This window comes from Oryctolagus cuniculus, chromosome 4, assembly GCF_964237555.1.
Source record: "Oryctolagus cuniculus chromosome 4, mOryCun1.1, whole genome shotgun sequence".
In the NCBI taxonomy this organism is placed as follows: Eukaryota; Metazoa; Chordata; class Mammalia; order Lagomorpha; family Leporidae; genus Oryctolagus; species Oryctolagus cuniculus.
This window is the reverse complement of record NC_091435.1, coordinates 113,085,761-113,107,709: the sequence shown is the minus strand read 5'-3', so window position 1 is coordinate 113,107,709 and position 21,949 is coordinate 113,085,761. Positions and strand designations below refer to the sequence as shown.

The 21,949-nt window shown below is 41.0% G+C and overlaps 1 protein-coding gene across 1 annotated transcript in view; it reads right to left on the bottom strand.

Annotated features, from left to right (window-relative positions):
* Positions 1-11,735: 11,735 nt before the first annotated feature.
* The window catches only part of SERPINI2 (serpin family I member 2), a 41,045-nt gene continuing 30,831 nt past the window's right edge, over positions 11,736-21,949 (bottom strand). Inside the window, exons 6-8 of the mRNA XM_002716373.5 lie at positions 21,586-21,672; positions 17,843-17,932; positions 11,736-11,939 (exon numbers count right to left, since the gene is read on the bottom strand). Coding sequence (XP_002716419.1) covers positions 11,863-11,939; positions 17,843-17,932; positions 21,586-21,672 — 254 coding nt within the window. The 3' untranslated portion in view covers positions 11,736-11,862. The remainder of the gene's footprint in view (positions 11,940-17,842; positions 17,933-21,585; positions 21,673-21,949) is intronic.

Below are 21,949 nucleotides of genomic sequence, written 5' to 3'. Positions count from 1 at the left end.
CCAAGGATGTGGGAGCCATGTCTCATCAAAATCAGACCATGGCGTCCTTACTAAAAGCCTCCCAAAAGGAGAACCCGGACACTCTTGTGTCTGTGCTCCAGCAGGCCTTCCCCAGAAGGGGGAAGAGCTGCTTTGGCTGTGGGCAGGAGGGGCACTTCAAGAGGGAGTGCCCTCATAAGCAGGGAGCCGTCTCATTTCCGGGAGGTACCCCCCGACAGCTCCCCTGTACTCCCTGTCCTAGATGTAGAAAGGGGTTTCATTGGGCCAAGGACTGTCAATCAAAGACACACATCAAGGGGGAGCCTTTAAACTCCCCTCGGGGCAGCCCCCAGCCCCATTACACAAAGGGGGTTCTTCCATAAAAGTGCATTGGATGGTCCCCTTAATACCGGGATCAGACCAAAAATGACCATCACCATAGGAGGAAAAAGCTTTAAATGTCTCATAGACACTGGGGCTGACTGAACAGTCCTCAGGAGAGAGGAAGCCCCCCTCGCACTGGAGACTTCTCCCCGGTCCCTCTCTGATGAGATTGGGTGGCCAGACCAAATCCTTCCAGACAGCTGACCCCCTCCCATGGAAAGACACGGATGGTAATGGAGGGGAGGTTTACCCCTTGCTAGCCTCAGGGCTGACCGCCAATCTTCTTGGGCAGGATATCCTGGGAGAAGTGGAAGCCTACGTCACTACTGACCATAAGGCCTTTTATGAGGACTTACTTGAGGAGCAAGAATTTCAACAACAGTTTGAGGAGGGAAGGGTTTGCCACCCAAACTATCAAGATGATCCTTCTTTTGAGGCCTTGAGGAGGGGGGAGCCAAGACCATTCATCCAACTGCACCCCCAATCCTAGAGGCCACTGCTCTCCCAGGGCCCCTTAAAATTAATTGGCTCCCGGGCCCCCCCCCATATGGGTAGAGCAGTGGCCGTTCCCACAACACAAAATCCAACAACTCCACTTACTCGCCCAACAGCAACTTTAAGCTGGACACCTTAGGCCCTCCGTTAGCCCCTGGAATTCCCCTGTTTTTGATATTCGGAAAAACAACAGCAAGTGGCGCTTCCTACATGATTTAAGAAAAATAAATGAAAAAATTATGCCCTTTGGGACCCCCCCAGAGGGGTCTCCCTTGGATCCCTGCCATCCCTAAACAGTACCACACCATAATTATTGACATCAAAGATGTCTTTTTCTCCATCTCCTTAAGGCTGGAGGACTCCGAAAAGTTTGCCTTTTCCATCCCATCCCTTAATTTTTGTGGCTCCGATAAGAGGCACAAGTGGACTGTCCTCCCCCAGGGAATGGCCAATAGCCCCGCCATGTGTCAGTACTATATGTCCCAGGTTTTAACGCCTTTAGCTAAACAGGCTAGTTGTTTATTTTATGTCTATATGGATGACATTATCCTTGGGGCACCCCAAGTCGAACTGCTTGACCAGTTCCTTAACTCCTGCTTACAATTGCTCACTAAACATGGGTTCCAGATTGCCCCTGAAAAGGTTCAAAAGGTACCCCCCTTTAAGGTTCTTGGAGCTGTCTTAGAACTAGATACTGTCTCCCCCACTCGACCGCAGCTTCAAATCCAACAAACCTATTCTTTACCTCAGTTACAAAAACTCCTCGGGGAAGTTAACTGGATGAGACCTGGGATCCCTATTAGTACCAAGGAGCTCACTCCCTTGTTTGACCTCCTTAAGGGAGGTACCTTGTATACGACTATTACTTTAGAAAAAAACACACCAAGGCTGGCGCCGTGGCTCACTAGGCTAATCCTTCACCTTGCGGCGCCAGCACACCGGGTTCTAGTCCTGGTTGGGGCAACAGATTCTGTCCCGGTTGCCCCTCTTCCAGGCCAGCTCTCTGCTGTGGCCAGGGAAGGCAGTGGAGGATGGCCCAAGTGCTTGGGCCCTGCACCCCATGGGAGACCAGGAGAAGCACCTGACTCCTGCCTTCGGATCAGTGTGGTGAGCCGGCCGCAGCGCGCCAGTCATGGCGGCCAATGGAGGGTGAACCAAGGGCAAAAGGAAGACCTTTCTCTCTCTCTCTCTCTCTCTCTCTCTCTGTCACTGTCCACTCTGCCTGTCAAAAAAGAAAAAGAAAAAACACACCAACACATTCTCCTTAAGCTCCAACAGGCTATAGATTGTTCCTGCCTGAGGCATTATGACCCTTCCACGCCCCTATTCTTCTATATCTTCAGTGGAAAATCCCTCGTCACAGGCCTTTTGGCTCAAGATAGAGAGCCCATCCACTGGGTTCATCTGTCCGTGGGAGGGGCCCCCTGGATCTATGCCGCCCTAGACCAACTCTCTGACTGCATCATAAAAGGTAGGGACCTGTCCAATTGTCTCTTTGGTCATCAGCCACATACCCTTCTTGTACCATTTCAGTTGACTGATTTCAAGTGGTTACAATGAAACAATACCCGCGTTGCAATTGCTCTAGAAGGCTTCCCGGGGAAGATTGATTGCCACTATGGCCCGTATAAATGGATAAGCTCCTTCTCCAAACTTGACTGGATACCACCCAAATTATTTTTGGCTGAGGCTGACCCATCCTTTCACACTGTGTTCACTGACTGACAGGGGAAAAATAGGAGCAGCAATTGCCATCTTTCCACCCCATATGCAGGGACAAGAAGTGCCAAAAACCGTAGTTCATAATGCTCAAGGGTCAGCCCAATTCAAGGAACTTTATGCCGTTGTCCTGGCCTTGAAAACAATACAGGGACCCTTTAACCTGTTTACTGACAGTCTTTACGTGGCCAATCTACTCCCCAACCTCCCTGGTCACGCATTAAACTTGATGATAACCCTATCACTCCTTTAATGATTCAAACCAGAAACTTTCTAAAGTCAAGGACTAAGCCTATATTTTTACAATACCTCTGGGGACATCAACATCTCCTGGGCATTTTGTCTCAAGGTGATGCCATTGCGGATTCATTAGCATCCTCATCTCAGTGCTACCTAACACAAGATGGGGCTATCTCCTTTCACGACCTTACTCATGTCAATTGGAGGGGGTTATAACATTGATACCCCATGTCCCAATTAAAGAATTAAAGAAAAATGGTCCGAACTTGGAAGTCCTGCTCACCATTCTTACAGCTACCTCCCTTATAGGGGCCTGGGGTCAACCCTCGTGGACTGGCACCCAACCACCTCTGGCAAACTGATGTCACCCATTTCACTTCTTTTGGAAAGCTTAAGTATATTTTTGTAACTGTTGACACCTTTTTTCACGCCTGCTGGGCTATGGCCCACACAGGCAAAAAGGCTAAACACACTAACAATCATTTATTACAATGCTTTGTGGTTCTTGACATTCCTAAACAAATTAAAACTGATAATGGACCTTGTTTTACCAGTGCCTCATTTGCTACCTTTCTAAAGCGTTGGGAAATTAAACATGTCACTGGTATCCCCTATAACCCTACGGGCCAGGCAATCATTGAAAGACAAAACAAAACATTAAAGGCCCAACTTTTAAAACAAAAAGGGGGAGCAGCACCCCCTCATGACCAGCTAAAGATGGCATTATGCACCTTAAATATTTTAAATTTTTCAAAACTGACAACCTCACTCCTTTCCAGCGACACTGGACAACTACTCTTAAGTACTCCACTGTTAAGGTCCGATGGAGAGACCCCCTCACAGGGGCCTGGAGGGGCCCTGATCCCATCCTAACAGCAGGCAGAGGCTTTGGATGCGTCTTCCCCCAAAATGAAGACAAGCCCATCTGGGTCCCAGCCAGAGACCTCAAACACCTTTCCCCCTAACAAATCCCCTGTCCCTTGAGCAGGGGGCATGTCAACAAACATCTCAAAGATAGATAATACAACTCTACTGCCTAATCAGTCTTATTGCACACCCGGCAATGCTTCCTTCCTATGCCAGCATCTATTAACCTGTACCATGAGAGGAGATCAAACCTGCTCCCCTGTCTTGTTGCTTCCACAGGTTGAAATTGCCTTGGCTACTGAGCCCCTTCCGATTCCCCTCACCGGAAAAAGCCCGGATAGCCTGGGGGCCAGCCCTTATCCCCTTGCTTGTGGGGTTGGGTGTTTTCACTGGGGTGGGTACCAGTGTGGCTGGGATCTCCTCTGCCTTTTATCTCAACAACCAATTACATTCTCAGGTTGTTGGGTGAAGGACCCCAAAAGCAATGTCCTTTTGTGACGACCCCAGAAACACAGACTCCAGACCAGGCGATGCAAAAAAGCAAGAGGCAGTTTTATTTCATTTGCGCAAATGGGCCCTCTGCTGCCACAAGCAGCGAGAGAGAGGAGCCCCGAGCAGCTATCTCACACAGCTTTTAAGGGGCAAAACCACAAAGTTAACATACCATAGGGTGGCGTAAGTTTATTGGGCAACTACAAGGGGAGGAGGTCGTTGAGGAGGAGGAGAAACGGTGGCTACGTGCCCTACGTGCCTGCGGTTTCTTTGTTAAGCTTGAACAAGCATAGGGGAGGGGGCTTAGATGTTCTGTCGCCCTTATCTCTGGGTAGTAGCTATCTGCTTTCTCTGTGAACTTAGTTTACTCCCCATTTTCCCAGGACTGTTTCTGGAATTGCTTGTCTCAGTTCCTGTTCTTTTTATTTTATTAAAGCCATTTTTATGGCGGCTCTCGGCCGCTCCTTTCATTGGGGACCTGCGAGAAGTAACCCAATTGCTTAGAGTCTTACAGGAACAGATCTCCTCCCTGGCCTCAGTAGTCCTTCAACATAGAAGAGGATTGGATTTACTAATGGCAAAGGAGGGAGGACTTTGTGTCTTCCTCAAGGAGGAGTGCTGCTTTTTTGTTAACCAATCTGGGTAGTCCAGGATCAAATTAAACAACTCTAAGACAGCCTTGAAAGTCACTGGTGACGCCTAATGGACTCTTATAATGGCTGGGGAGGGATGTCGGGAAGGTGGCTTCCCTACCTCCTGCCATTGTTTGGTCCAATCACCGCCATAATTGCGCTTCTGCTCATTGGCCCCTGTGTGGTTAATACCTTAGGCTCCTTTGTTAAAAAACAGCTTTGTTCAATCCTTGTCAACCAGCTGGAAGTCAGGTACCAGGCCCTTGTTAGTCAACAGAAACCCCCCTGGGTTACTAGCCAAACCTCTCCGCTCACCCCCTCATCTCCTAAATAAGGGACTGGTAGCCAATGACAGGTAAGATCCCCTGGGAATGGTCGACCTAAGACAGGATGGTCAGGCTCTCGACCCTGGCTTCTCTGATGACAGGCAACTTCCGATTCCTGACAGGGGGACAACCTAAGACACAGTTATCCTCAAAATAAAAGAAAAGGGGGATATGCGGGGGGCTTCAACTGAAAAGGAAACAAAGTTGCTAAGCCTTTGCTCGAGTTTGCCCCACTTCTGCATCTCAGTGACTCAGCGTTTCCAACAATCTAAGATGGCCCCCGGGGGAGGTACCTAGCCTGACAGGAGACTTCCGTATTCGTGGACAGTATATGCCCTTGGCTGTGATAGGCCCTTGAGGGCGTGCCCAGCCCGTGTCCTGCCTTACCTTTCAGCAGGTTGGCTCAGTTCCCTTGTGCCCTGGACAGCCCCCTTTCTGTGTCTATAAAAGCTCTTCCCCTCCCAATAAAGTTGAGAACCTGGTACCCTGGGTGTTGACTGGTCTCCCGGCTCTGGTGTGATTCCTTTGCCGCCGACACTCATCATCCAGCTCGGCCCCTGAGCTCCCCAGGCTGGCCCTGAGGAGCTCTATCGGACCTGCTGCCCCGTGATGAGCAGCACAGAAGAAGGCATCTTTTAAGTCTAAACTGTATACCGTGAGATCCCTTCAGGTACCTGTGCCAATATAGTATAGGGGTTTGCACAATAGGATGAATTGGAACAACAGCCTCATTAACTGGTCTGAGGTCCTGAACCATTCTTTATTCTCCATTTGGCTTTAAAACAGGCAAGACAGGAGTATTACAGGGAGACTGACATTGGACCAAGAGTCCATATTTGAGAAAAATTTTAATTAAAGATTGGAGTTCCCTTCTGGCTTCTGGCTTCATTGGATAGTGGCATTGATGAGGAAATGCAGTTGTGTCCTTCAAGAAAAGTTTAACAGGCATAACACGTGTAGCCCATCCAGGAATTCCCTGATCTCAAACTCAGGCATCTACTCTCTTTTATTTCAGCAGGAATATTATCTAAGCTAGGACCTGTCTCAGTATTTACTAACATCTTAACAAATGAATTAGATGTAAGTGAAGTTAACTTTAAGGAAGCACTTCTGGGTTCTAGTCCCGGTCGGTGCGCCAGATCTGTCCTGGTTGCCCCTTTTCCAGGCCAGCTCTCTGCTGTGGCCCGGGGAAGGCAGTGGAGGATGGCCCAGGTCCTTGGGCCCTGCACCCACATGGGAGACCAGGAGAAGCACCTGACTCCTGGCTTCAGATCAGCGCGATGCACCAGCCACAGCGCGCCGGCAGCAACGGCCATTGGAGGGTGAACCAACGGCAAAAAGGCAGACCTTTCTCTCTGTCTCTCTCTCTCTCACTGTCCACTCTGCCTGTCAAAAATAAAAAAAAAAAGGAAGCACTTAAGGATGATGATAAATCCCTTCCAAGTAATGGAGTTGGGCATTCTGACATAACTAAATACTGGTGAATAACAAGAACATCTTCTATCTGATAAACCAGTGGTAAGGTAAATCTTTGGAACCGAGGTTTCCCATCAACTCCCACAACAGTATAACTCTTAGAAGAAGGTGGTCCAGCATGGGAAGTGAGCACAGAGTAAATGGCTCCTGTGTCAATTAAAAAATTAACATGTTTATCTGCAACTTCAATGTTGACCCAGGGCTCTTGGTGTGAGATGTTAATCTACTCAGGAGCATTGAGAGTCCCCAAGCCCAACCAATCTTCAGAGGAGGTCTTAAGTGGAGTGGGAGACCTCTCCTCCCTGTGGAGGAGAGGACAGTCCCTTCTCCAGTGGCCATTCCTTTTGCATTGAGGGCATGGCTTGGAGAAGGACACTCCTTCTTCCAGTGTCCTAGCTGTTCACATCTATGGCACCTTCCTGCCATGGCAGGATTTCCCCTGGATGACTCTGAGTTTGCAACAAGCTAGACTCAGTCATTGCCATCTGATGAGCCTGGGATCCAGCCTGCTTCTCATGCTGGGGCACCCTCTCTTCTAACTCATCCCTATTATTGATACTTAAAATGCTAATTCTACCAACTGGCTCATGAGAGTTTAAGGTCTCATGGCTAATTTTTGAAGCTTTTTTCTAGTATCTTATGCAGACTGCATAATGAAATAGGTACCAAGGTAAACTTGTCTTACTGGAGATTCAGGGTCTAAGCTGATATACCTCCTCATTGCTTCCACCAATTGTCCTTGGAACACAGCTGGGTTTTCATCCAGACCCTCTGTTATATATTTAACCTTTTCATAGTTTACAGGTGTTATAATACATTTCCTCATCTCTGCCAGTAAACATGAGATCACATGTTCTCATGGTTGTGGACCTGACTCCCCATTTTGGTAGTACTACTCAGGTACAGTATTTGAGACTGCTAAGCTCCCACAGAGAAATTGTTGAGATACTGAACTGACATCTCATCAGCATGTTTTTGAGCTTCTATCCAAATATGTTGCTTTTCTTCAGCTGTAAAACAAGTAGATAAAATAAGATGTATATCATTCCAGTTAAGGTCATAAGCTAAGGTTAAGACCTGAAACTCCTCAGAGAATGTAGTAATCTAGTCTGATAGAGTGGAAGGGACAAGTATTCTAATGGTCTGTGTTCCACTGGCAGCTCTTTCAAAGGACAAAATGTCTCCCCTGTCTGCTATAGGAGGCCTCACTCCTAGTAACCCTAGTTGGGCTGCCCTCTGATGGGGATGAGTAAGAAAGGTGAGAAGGGGGAGACCTTGGCAGTAGGTAAGAGGCCAGGCTTAGAAAGCAGAGACGGCAAGCCAGTACTCCTTTGAGATGATCCTGGTGTCACAGTGAGTTGAGATGCAGAGAACCAGTCAGTAATGGATCATCAATTAGGTCTATTGGCTGCTTATTTTCCTTTTTGATAGCAGAGGCAGGATATAGCCCAACACTCCTTCTAGGAATGAAACATCAATATGATGTCATAAAGACCTGTACATAAGCAACTTCAGACCATTTTGCTACTTTCTACAACACAAGTCAAGTTCTGAAATAATATTAGGATCAAGAGTTCCATTTGTCAACCATGTTTCACCATTTTCCAACCTATAACTGAGCCACACAGTATTACAGAGAGAAATCAATTTTTCCTTAGTAATACCATTTAGTTTAAGGGTTTCTCTATCATTAAGTATAGATCCTAAGGGTGTTTCCAAGGGAGCTGATGTATAGCTACCCATATAAATCACCCCATAACCTGGAGAGACAAAAGGTAAATAGGGCTAAGCTTGGGTCCAGTTACATCTGAATTCCAGAGTTACTATGCTGGTGATGGAATTTAAACAAAATTTCTTTTCTTTTTATTTTTTAAACCAACCTAAAGCTAACATCACAGCAAAAGTAAAAACACCACTTAGTCTGAGAAACACCATTCCAGACTGCCACATCACTCCTGGGGTATCAAACCTCAGGAAGCAATAAGAACACCTCCTGGTCCAAGATGAAATCTCAGAAGGCCCACCATGCCTGAGACATCAAATCTCAGAAGGCTAACAGAGTCAATAAAACCCAAAAGAACAAAATAATAAAAACCAGCATTAAAGCTATAATTAGTGTGAAGCCAAAATATAAGTTAAAATAAAAAAAACCAGCATTAAACCTGAACAGCTTGAAGCCAAAACAAAAAGCTAAAATAATAAACCAGTGTTAAAGCCAAAAGAGCAAACTACAATTTAAAAAAATCGTAATTTTAAAAGTTGCTTTTAATCAGGCATGCGGTAGGCCATGGGGGCCCCCATCTTGACAACCGCATGTCTTTCATAGAGGCCACCATCTTGGAAACCACCTGTTTTTATGGAGGCCACCATCTCGGAATGGGAGTTCCATCCTCCAGGGTAGAAGGTGAGGTCTCTGCCATGTTTAATGTTCCACTTCCTTGGCTACCAGGTTACCAGGCAACAGAACCAGCTCCCCAGCCAGAAATTACCAATTGAAAACACACCTGATTTGAAAGAGCTAAGACCCTGAGGCAAAGCAGAATTTTCGGTACCATTTAAATCCACTCATCAAACAAAAAGGGTTTTTTTTTTTTTAAGTTTTAGCTTTAGAAAATACATAAACTGTCCTTAAAACACATCACGAACAACTTGGAAACTTGTATTTTGATAAACTCTCACAAGCTCTCACAAACTAGCCCTCAACAAAAATCTTGCTCATCTCTCTGCTCAAATTCCATTAGTGCTAACATCACTTTTTTAAGTGAGAAAGAAAGAAAAAACCAATCTTTGCATTTTCACAGCCTCCTTTCGAAAACCAGAAGTGCTAAGACTCAAAGAAAAGCCACCTGAGTTCTGTCCTTTGTAAAACTGAAGCCACCTGGAGCAGACTCCTCACGTTTGCTGAAGGGGGCTAAGCCACGTGTTGTTGAATGAAATGGCCAGCCAGAGCCATGGGTGGTGGCCAGGACTGCTCAGATAGGTAGGGGCATGCAGGGCCGACCAGAACTGCAGGCGGGCAGAACCACGTGAGGAAGCCGCTGCCGCTGCGGTAGCCGCTGGAGCTGACCACAGGCCCCAGACCAGCAATCCCATTGCTGGGTATACACCCAAAAGACATGAACTGATTATATCAAAGGGATACCTGCTCCGTGTTTACTGCAGCACTTGTTCTCAATGGCTGAAATACGGAATCAACTAAATTGTCCACAGCAGGTGAATGAATAAAGAAAGTGTGCACACACACACACACACACACAATTAGAATAATATTCAGCTATTACCAAAAAGAATAAAATCAGATTATCTGTAGCAAAATTGCTGGAACTGAAGGACATAATGTTGAGTGATATATGCCAGACACAGAGACAAATACTGAGTGTTTTCCCTGATATGTAGGTCCTAAAATTTTTAAAAAAGAGAGTAAGGAACGAGGAGGAGGAGTAAGAGGAAAAGGAGAAAAGAGGAGAAGGAGAACAGGAGGAGAAACACCCATGTGTATCAATTCAGTTTTGCTGCGAATACAGTGTTTTCTCAAATTTTGTTTTAAATCTTTATCAAATAGGAATTATTTACTACTATAGTTTTAATGACTGTGTGATTGCTTTAAAATTTGTATGAGTACAATTGAATATCAGTTCATTTGTTATTATTTACAGCCCTTGCCTATTTTTCTGATGGACTATGGTCCTTTTACTTTTTCTTTATTGAATTCTTTATTTAATAAAGCCACTAAGCCTTTCATTATAATGTAAATTTAAGATATGTTATCTTGGAAAAAAATAGGAAATAAAATATTTAGTTTAAAAAAAATCTGTATAATACATTTTATTAGCCCTTATCTACAATATTTGCTTTCCCTCAATTTTCCCACCCTCTCCCCCGACAAGAAGCTCAAAGTCTTTTTTTTTTTTTTTTGTCTCATCACTTCTCTATATCTGAAGATATTCTGTATATGCCAGAGTTCCAAACAACTTCTTTGAGATCTACTCATTTCTTCCTGGGTATCTGCCATGTCTATGTGTTATATATCCTAAAAAAAAAAAAAAAAAAAAAAAAAAAAAAAAAAAAAAAAAACTTTCGTTTGTTTTTCTCCTGTTCTTCTGTCTTCTGTCCCAGAAACCCCAAGCTAGAAACTGTGCAGAATGGAGGTTTTTTTTTTTTATTATTTTTACAAAGGGGATCTAACTCAGTCATTAATGGTTTCAGGTTTCTACTTCAGGTAATTCTGAGTTCAAATCCATACATGGTATTTATTTGTTGTGTGTACGTGACTAATTTATATAACCTCTTTGAGTTTCAGTTTCTGTATCAGGAAGAGCAGTAATATTATTTTGTAGGACTTCTAGTACATTTGACAAAATACAAAATGTTTTGTTCAGCTCCTGACAAGTAATTAGTGCTCAACAGGGATGGTTATTATCACTAAGCTTCCTGCCAAAAATTGCCATGACCAAATAAAGGTATTTCCCATCATTATCACAAAAAAGGAAAAATCTGTAAAACACATTACATGTAGTCATATTGAAATGAAGTATTATTTTTCATATTTAGAGGAAGGGTTCTGCATCTACTCTTCATAGAGTATACCCTTGCTTCTAACACTTCCCTTAGCTCAGTATTGCAAAATCACAGATTAGCCTCCCAAATCATACTAATTTGACTGTGATTCTCACCTATGAAAATAAGAAAGCTTTATGAAAGTTCTCAGTATTTCTGGTTTTTATACATTTTTAAAATATCAATCAATGGTAAAATAAAAAGGTATATTCCAAAAGTTGAAACAAAGCAAACATTAATTGTAATTCATAGATCAAGATTAGTGAAACATCCAAAATTTGTTCACGGCCACAGATACCAAATGTTTGTAATGCAAGTACCATACCCACTTTCTCTTGACATTGCCATGGTTTGGATAATGCTGTTATGCCATGGAGTTTGATAGTTCAGTCTGATGAATATAATGAATTGGATATCTAAAGTATCTTAGCCAATACTATTCTAATATATTAGTGGTAAAATTTATGAAAAGCTAAATGCTATTGATGTTTATAGACTTTATAAAACACAGGGATAGCATAACCAAATTAATATATAATTTTACTTAATCATTAATATAGGTCTTTATTAATAACAGATTAACATAGGCACAATTTTGAATAAAACAGTTACATACAGAAAATATTTTTGAGGTGACATTTTGCCAATTAATAAGTTTCCAGGAGTTTCTCATATTCTGACGTTTTGCTTTTCGCTCACAGTGAATCTAAATCTCTCCCGTTCATCTTTTCAGTGTCTGGATTTGTCACTCTTCCCATAAACAAAATTGATTCTAGGAAAAGAAAAAAAAATACATTAGTAATTTCTGGAGAAAAATTTACAGTAATCAGTTTTCTCAGTATTTTAGCAATTCATTTAGTCTTTTTTCCTACAAGAAAAAATAGGCAATGTCTAACAGTAAATCCTTCTCCTTTGTCTAAAATACATAAATATATCTTAATTATTTTCTTGTAATTTATGAAGTAAACTATAATACCTACAACCGCTTGTCATGGAAAATTCATTAGTCCTGTTTTGCATATAGAAAAGCAAAAATAAAATGACAGAGATGTGTTCTAAATATAGTGATGTAGTCAGGCAAGCATAGCATTACAAAATGGTGATGAGCATGATCGAGTTTTAAATCTTAAGCATTAGAAGTCATCCTTTTATGCATGGAATGGAAGCCCTCAGGGTTAAAAGTGTGGTTGTCCTAGATCCTTGCCTTCTGCTCTGGATCAAAGCTTGCTCTATCACTAAAGAAAATATTTTCATACCTCTATACATTCAAATCCTCACCCAGGTGATATAGTAGACAGCATAAATACAAACACTTGTTTCTGGCCATTCTGTGTTTGCAAGTGAAAAGGTATTAATCGCCAAAGGACAAAACACAAATAAATAATGCATCAAATCTAGTCACCTGTCTTCTCAATGGTGTAAGAGAAGTGTTTAAGGTGGACCAGTGCCAAAGGTCACCTTGATTAAAATCATTACACTCAGATGAAATAAAGGATAAAGGTTAATTTCAAAAGTAATAAAATAAATTTTATGTAATGTTAAGACTAATGAAAATGATGTTTAAATGCATTTGAAATAACAGCAGGATAGCTCTTTTTCATTAACTCTATATTGCTCAGGTCAAAGACCTACACAGTCTTAGTAGAGCCAATAACACAGAAATAGACAATTCCAGCAGATTTATTTTTATTTTTATGAATAATTATAATTATTAATGTCTTGCTTTGACATCTCAAAATAATTCTGGGAAAACAGCAAACAATAGTCATATTTTTCAGAAAAATAAAGAAATATAAATACCTTTCCTAGGATGGATATTGCACTTTGTCACAGTAAGAAGCAGTACTGAGTCTTGTATCTTCATAATGCCATGGCATTAAAATGCTTGCCAGAAACAATTGGGAACTCTTTAAAAACACTCATTTTTATAGACACTACCTCATAATTGAAGACCACAGTTGAAAATTTAAACACCAGGAAGTGTAGGATATTTTATAAAAGTCATTAGTCCCTGCCTTATTGATCTATTTTCACATTTCAATATGAGTCATCACGTAGTCACCAATCTACTCACTACTAAACTGGGCAAACTGGCAAAATGTCCCTTGACATAACAGCAAGTTAAAGCATTGAAGAAAAAGAAAGAAATCCTAATTCTTTCCATTTTTCTCTTTTCACTTCTTTTTAAAATTGTGTTCCCATATTTAGTCAATATATGCAGATAATATCTCTATAAGATGGTGGTGCATTTTACCCGTTAATATTTTTTTTAACTTTTATTTAATGAATATAAATTTCCAAAGTACAGCTTATGGATTACAATGGCTTCCCCCACCCCATAACTTCCCTCCCACCCTCAACCCTCCCCTTTCCTGCTCCCTCTCCCCATCCATTCACATCAAGATTCATTTTCAATTCTCTTTATATACACAAGATCAGTTCAGCATATATTAAGTAAAGATTTTAACCGTTTGCATCCACACCGAAACACAAAGTGAAAAATACTGTTTGAGTACTAGTTATAGCATTAAATCACAATGTACAGCACATTAAGGACAGAGATCCTACATGAGGAGTAAGTGTACAGTGACTCCTGTTGTTGACTTAACAAATTGACACTCTTGTTTATGGCATCAGTAATCACCCTAGGCTCTTGTCATGAGTTGCCAAGGCTATGGAAGCCTTTTGAGTTCACCAACTCTGATCATATTTAGAGAAGGTCATAGTCAAAGTGGAAGTTCTCTCCTCCCCTCAGAGAAAGGTACCTCCTTCTTTGAAGACCTGTACTTTCCACTGGGATCTCACTCACAGAGATCTTTCATTTAGGTCATTTTTATTTTTGCCAGAGTATCTTGGCTTTCCATGCCTGAAATACTCTCATGGGCTCTTCAGCCGGATCTGAATGCCTTAAGGGCTGATTCTGAGGCCAGAGTGCTGTTTAGGATATCTGCTATTCTGAGTCTGCTGTGTATCGCACTTCCCATGTTGGATCGTTCTCTCCCTTTTTTATTCTATCGGTTAGTATTTGCAGACACTAGTCTTGTTTATGTGATCCGTTTGACTCTTAGTCCTATCATTATGATCAATTGTGAACAGAAATTGATCACTTTGACTAGTGAGAGGGCATTGGTACCTGCCACCCTGATGGGCTTGAATTGGAGTCCCTAGGCACGTATCTAACTCTACCGTTTGGGGCAAGTCAGCTTGAGCATGTCCCAAATTGTACATCTCTTCCCTCTCTATTCCCACTCTTATATTTAACAGGAATCACTTTTCAGTTAAGTTTCAACACTTAAGAATAACTGTGTATTAATTACAGAGTTCAACCAATAGTATTAAGTAGAACAAACAAACAAAAATACTAAGAGGGATAACATATTAAGTTGTTCATCAATAGTCAGGGCAAGGGCTGATCAAGTCACCATTTCTCATAGTGTTCATTTCACTTTAACAGGTTTCCTTTTTGGTGCTCAGTTAGTTTTCACCAATCAGGGAGCACATATGATATTTGTCTCTTTGGGACTGGCTTATTTCACTCAGCATGATGTCTTCCAGATTCCTCCATTTTGTTGCAAATGACTAGATTTCATTTTTTTTAACTGCTGTATAGTATTCTATAGAGTACATATCCCATAATTTCTTTATCCAGTCTACTGTTGATGGCATTTGGGTTGGTTCCAGGTCTTAGCTATTGTGAATTGAGCTGCAATAAACATTAAGGTGCAGACCATTTTTTTTTTTTTGTTTCCCAATTTAATTTCCTTTGGGTAAATTACAAGGAGTGGGATGGCTGGGTTGAATGGTAGGGTTATATTCAGGTTTCTGAGGAATCTCCAAACAGACTTCCATAGTGGCTTTACCAGTTTGTATTCCCACCCACAGTGGATTAGTGTTCCTTTTTCCCCACATCCTCACCAGCATCTGTTGTTGGTAGATTTCTGAATGTGAGCCATTCTAACTGGGGTGAGGTGGAACCTCATTGTGGTTAATATTATACACTGTATCATAATCAAAGCTAATGTATGCAGAAAATGATTTCTTAATGAATAACCTGTGGTATGCTTCTCCCCTTGACACAAGACTGCAGAGTTCTTTTTTTTTTTTTTTTTTTTTTAACAGGCAGAGTGGACAGTGAGAGAGAGAGACAGAAAGGTCTTCCTTTACCATTGGTTCACCTCACAGTGGCCGCTGCGGCCAGCACACTGAGGCCGGCGCACCATGCTGATCCGAAGCCAGGAGCCAGGTGCTTCTCCTGGTCTCCCATGGGGTGCAGGGCCCAAGGACCTGGGCCATCCTCCACTGCACTCCTGAGCCACAGCAGAGAACTGGACTGGAAGAGGGGCAACCAGGACAGACTCCGGTGCTCCAACAAGGACTAGAACCTGGGGTGCTGTCGCCGCAGGCAAAGGATTAGCCAATTGAGCCGCGGCGCCAGCCAAGACCGCAGAGTTCTAAACAGTGATGCTTAATATGTATGAAGTAATCTCAGTTTCAAAATCATGATTCACTGCTTTCTCAGAAATGGTATATTTCATGTAGCTAATAGTGAAATAGATCATTCACAATTTTCTTCTCAATATCTATAAAGCTTAGTCTATACCCTCAGCCTAAATAAAAGGAAAAATATAATTTTTCGTTGTCCTGAAGTTTGGCTTAGCAAGAGTGTTACATGAGCATACTGCAATATAAAGCCCACCAAACAAGAACATCCAGTGTATAGATTGTTCACAAAATATTGTTTGCTCAAGAGAAAATATTAAATCTAGATTAAAACCAGATATTTAAACCTAAAATCATTCATCTTCATATTTCAGAAATTGTCAACTGAATATATTTTTGAAAAGCATGAAACCACTTAATAGTGTAATATGGAGGTACTGAATCATTATCTCCCTTAATCTTAATGTTTTCTTGAGTTCATCTGTGACAAAAAATAGACAAATAACTGAATGTATATTACATTAAGACAATAACACATTTCACATTTTATATGGCAATAATTTACAGCTACTAGTAAATTAGCAGTCACTTATTTTAAACAATTCTTTAAAGGAGTAAACCTAGTTTAGAAAGTGTCATTGCAATAAGATCATAAAATAGTGGAAATTGTTATTAAGGTCTGATCATTAGGATTATCACAAATTGAAACGTGGGTTATTTAGAGCTTTGAATTTTCACTAGCATTTTACTGATGGCTATTGCATAGCCTTAGAATGAAGCAAATCATCAAATTGGAAAATAGAGTTGAATGTAATTATTCTAAATGCCACTATCTACTTGTGCATTGTTACCCAATGCAGCTTCATTTCTTTCTGTTCTCCATATTCAATAATTATATACTAATTATAAGAAGTTAACATTACCCAAAGGTTAATGTATAAGTAGAATGATATACTTAGAATATATTTTAATACTGACACATCTGTTACTGGAGCTGAAGTTGTGTTAATGCAATCTCAGCAATTCTAAAATCGACACATTGTTTCCAAGAAAAACTTTTATACTGGTCACTCAGCTTTAGTTTCATGGATCCTAGAAAAACAGACTGGTGTATCCCTTAGTAGGCCAATAATATCAGTATCCCTAGTTATAGTATATTCAGGTTCTGAGATTAACAATATCCATTTTCCATGTAAGCTGCTGAATACAGAGTAACTTTTTAATTCTCCTTCCTTTATTTATTCAGTCATTAACTCATGTATATTTATTGATTGATTCACAATGAACTCTAAGTATGTAACAGCCACAGTGCTAATAGGCTTCATATATTCTTTGATCTAACTCTATGAGACAAGTACCAGCATTATTATGTTCAAACAGAAAATTGGAACAATGTAGTATAGAAACAATAAGTAACTTATCTTAGAACTATTAGCTGAGCTGGAGCTTGAGACCTGGTCTGACACCCAAGACCATATTCAGTCTCTAGAGATCCTGAAACTATGTACAAGACATTTTGCCACACACTGGAATGGATACAGAGGTGACTAAGATGTAATTTCTACTCTCCAATAGTTTTTAACACTCACACAGGCATTACAACTACCAAAGTCTCAGTATTAAACATAAAGACAATTCCCTTCCCTTTATGCACATTCCTAGCCTTTTTTCCATAAGAGAATGTACTACACCATCTACCTAGACAATCTGGATTTCCATTCTGCCCAGTGCTAATGCAATCCCCTCCTTCTGCTACATTCAGCCATATCTAATTGTATCATGTTTCATCAATTGCCCAAATTGCAGGGTTGAAGTTGAGTTTGAGCCTTCTCTTCTCCTCAGAGCCTATGCTAGTAACTTAGTCCCTTTGAATCTACCTCTGAAATCTTTCTTGACCACACTTCTCAATTTTTACTTCCATTGTGACATCACAGGAAAAAGAGTTGACCTCAATTCTCACTCTGTCACTTCTGAACTGTGTGACCTGGAGACAGTGTTAGTGTTAGAAATAGGAATATAAAATGACTACCACTTGCAAAAGTACTAGCAGTAACAATTATTGGCACTTCCTTATTTTGGGACCCTGTCATCACTTAAAATACAATGCTTGCTTCATAACAGGCATTTAACAAATACAAATTAGAAGAACAAAAAATTTCAGACTTGTAGACTGCAATTAGAAACTAGGACTAGATCTGTTTAATTTCCCCAGCAAATTCACAAAAAAAAAGGTACCTGTTGGGTTATTCTTCATTATAAACAGAAATGGATGATTTGCTATAAACTGCTGTCGAGTCAGACTCATAATCACAGGGATGTGCATGCCTATGAAACAGAGACAAGCATTATTTAAATACTCACATTAACAGATCAGTACAGAAAATAAGTCCATATATTCTGTAGGCAAGAAAGATCATTCATGTAAGGAGTTAGCATGTTGAAAAATAATTGTCTTCTAAACACAGAGAAAGTTGCAAGAAATTTAAATCCAAAGTTCAGAAGAATAAATATAATTAGATCATTTATGAAATAATTCTAACTTTAGACTTATGTTCAATGAAGAAGAAAGCCAGATACTAGATTCAATTCAGTGGAAGCAGTTGAAAATGTTATCTTTTAAACAATAATCCTCAGCTCACCTTTTATTTACATTGTATGATTTATTTTTATAATATTTTCAATTCTTAATTCCATTGTATGATTTATTTTTGTATTTTCAATCCTTAATTCTTATCCAGATATTTTTTTCACTGTATTTCTCTCCTTCAGCCTTGTAGTAATCACATCTGAGTTAAAATTCTTTATTTTGTGCTTACTTTTCCAAAATTATTCTGTGACCTCAGAGCTTTTAGGATCAGTACAGTAAATGTGTTTGGGTCTTTATTATCAGATTATGAGTAGATATTTGCTGCTTTTGAATTATTTGTTATGACAATTCATATCATGTAGCCCCATTATGGCATTTGTCAATAATTAGGGTGGAAAAATTTTAATGAATGAATTTTTTCTTTTTAGATGAAATTTTCTACACTCAGTTAATGTGGGGAGCAACCCGGACTAGACTAAGTTACTGGAATTAAGACTTATTCTATGCATCTGCTCTCCCACAATATGGCGCTGAGAAGGGAGTAACAGCTTCTATGCAGCTGCCTCCAGTTCAACCAAGAAACTGTAGGACCTGCTCCTGATTGGAGGAGAGCAGCGTACTCGGTGTGTGGGTAGCAGAGTTGGGATTGGCGGAAGAGGACTATAAAGGAGGAGAGAGACAACATGCACCAGGAACATCTAAGGGGAACACCTGAGGAACATCTGAGCAGCCCCCGAGAGAGCCGGCCGGCGGTGTGCCACTCCCCCGCGGAAGTGGGGAAAGTGGCAGGGGGAACCGCCCTTCCACGGAGGTGGAAGGGTCGGTAGCCAACCCGGGAAGAACCAGCAGCAAACCCGGGAGGGCCGAGCAGACAAAAGAACAGCGCAGGGTCCTGTGTCGTTCCTCCATGAAGAGGGGGAGCGACAAGTTAATATGTTGTCTTTAGTACAATGCAACGATTTCACACAACTTTTTCAGACTCCAGGAACAAAAACCAATATGTATAATTAGAATTCAAAAATAAATATAATTTTAGTTGGTAATTAATTTAGTAACAGAACATAAATGATATCTGCTCTCTGAAATATCAAGTCTGTGCTGCCCAGTAGATGTCAGCACATTTATTCAGTATTAACTCATTTACATTTATTGATTAGTTCATAATGAACACTGAGTATGTGTCAGCCACAGTGTTACACATGTAAGCAAGGTCAATTTACTCCCATTCCCATTTCCAGTGAGCACTAGGCTTGCTCTCAAGTAACTCCTTGAAAGTCACGATACTCGGCCGGCGCCGTGGCTCAATAGGCTAATCCTCCACCTTGCGGCGCCGGCACACCGGGTTCTAGTCCCGGTTGGGGCGCCGGATTCTGTCCCGGTTGCCCCTCTTCCAGGCCAGCTCTCTGCTATGGCCAGGGAGTGCAGTGGAGGATGGCCCAGGTGCTTGGGCCCTGCACCCCATGGGAGACCAGGAAAAAGCACCTGGCTCCTGGCTCCTGCCAGGATCAGCGCGGTGCGCCGGCTGCAGCGGCGGCCATTGGAGGGTGAACCAACGGCAAAGGAAGACCTTTCTCTCTGTCTCTCTCTCTCACTGTCCACTCTGCCTGTCAAAAAAAAAAAAAAAAAAAAAAAAGTCACGATACTCTTGACTTTCTGACCACCTGACCACCTGAGAGGTCCAACACATCAGGATCACCATAGATGTATCTCACCTTCCCTTGGTAATTGCTATTTCCTCCTTCAGAATTCTGGACTTACAAGAGGCAGGAGGCAAGAGCAGAGAAAGCTCCAAACCTGATGTCTGGATAAGAGATTTCAGTTCAAATGCTGCTGACATTTGTTGGTATGATCCTGGGCAAGCTGCTTTACATTGTTGGGGCTTTTTCTTCCCCAATGAAAAAATCCCATAATGATCTACAGGGACCCTTCCAGTTTTTGTAAAAGTAGCTGGAAAATCTGTCTGGACAAGCCAGCAATCTCATATAAATGCAATCTTTTGATTTCTGTAAGAATTGACATAGTCTATACCCTATAATCAAAAGTCCTTAAACATAGCAATAAGAAGTCTTTCAGAAGATAATGGGTAAAGGGAGTTCAATGTATGCCACAAGGATACCATTACTATCATTTAGCATCATAAATTAATCAAAGCATTGATAAGTGAAGAGGCGGGGCAAAATGGCCGTCAAGTAAGATGCTTGGGTGATCACTGGCAACAGAGAAACCAAATTGTGCAACTAATCATGGACCTATTAACTTTCACAAGAGATACAGAAGACAAATGAGAGACCATAGTGCTTTGTTTTAATACAACAATAAAAAAAAAGATGTATTGAGGGAGGAAGGAAGGAAAGAGTTGCCTCTTAACAGCTCTTAGTAACACTGTGTGGAGAGAAACATCTCCCCTCCCATTTGGAAAAGGGGAAGAGAGTGAATATAGTCCAGATTTTATATAGCACCAGGTCCACCACAATTTAAAAAAAAAAAAAACTAGTGCTTAACAGGACCCCATGTTTCCTACTCCCAAACCTGCACTTGCAGACTATGAGGTAAGATTCCAGAAAACTGGAGAGTAGCTTTTCCAATTTTATTGAAGAAATTTTCCTCCAATTATGTTTGAGTATTACTTACATGTACCATACATACTATTCAGAATGTCATCTGTTAAGAAAATGTAGCATAGAAAAATGGTGCACACAAATAACTTATTATCTTGGAAAATTGAGTTTATGATTTAGTAGGTCAGGGGTTGGGCCTGAGAGCCTACATTTCTAATAATCTCCCAAATGGTAACATTTTTTCTGGTTTGTGTATTACAGTTATGGTGGCAAGTTCAGGCTGTACATGAATCACTTGGTCTCAAACTTGGATGCACATTGGAATCATTGCAAGAAACTTAAGAAAATGTTGGAGGCTGAGTCTCACCTTCATGACTGTGACTTAATTCTTTTGGAATGGGCCTAGGATTTGCAAAATTTCCCAAGTAATTCTATTATGCAGTTGAGTTGAGAGCCACTGCCTTAGAGACAATAAAAAGAATCACTTTATAAAAGTAGAGAGTAACTTGACATAATGAAAGAATGAAATTCAATACAATTACTTAGCAGGGAGTATTCCCAAACAATAATGATTTCATATTTGAGCTCTAAAGTTTTCTCCATAATCCTATCTGCTACTTGGAAGGCAAATATCTAGAGGTGCCTCAACTCAATCAAATCCTCACCCTTCCCTTTTGCATTATGCTGTAACTGAAAAGAAGTATGACCACCTTCATATAACCATTTTCTTGTTTTCTCCCTAGGGTACGAGACAGCAGAAGGCAAACAGACATCTGAGTACTGGAAAAGGGATAGAACCTTAGTTCTCATTCCTGACTCATTTTTTCCCCTACCAGTTGATGCTGCAGCTTCACTGCCATCTTCATTTATTTCGAAGAAAACTTTTTGCATGACATTGGAAACATACACTTCAGATGAATCTGGCAAAAAAATATAAAAGTATATTTAAGAGTTACAATAAAGAGCCATTACCTCTTAGGTCCAAGATTAATCACATTTTCAACTTAACCAAGAAGAGGAAACAAATTCTTTCCTATTTAACCAATTTGCTAGAGACAATCTCTTTTAGGTTTTACTTGTACAGAGATGATACACACAGAGGTAGATGGAGACATCAAGTTTTGCCCTGATATAAAAGGTTAGGATAGAATGACATAAATCTATCAGGTCAAATCAGGCAACCCACTAAGTGAAATA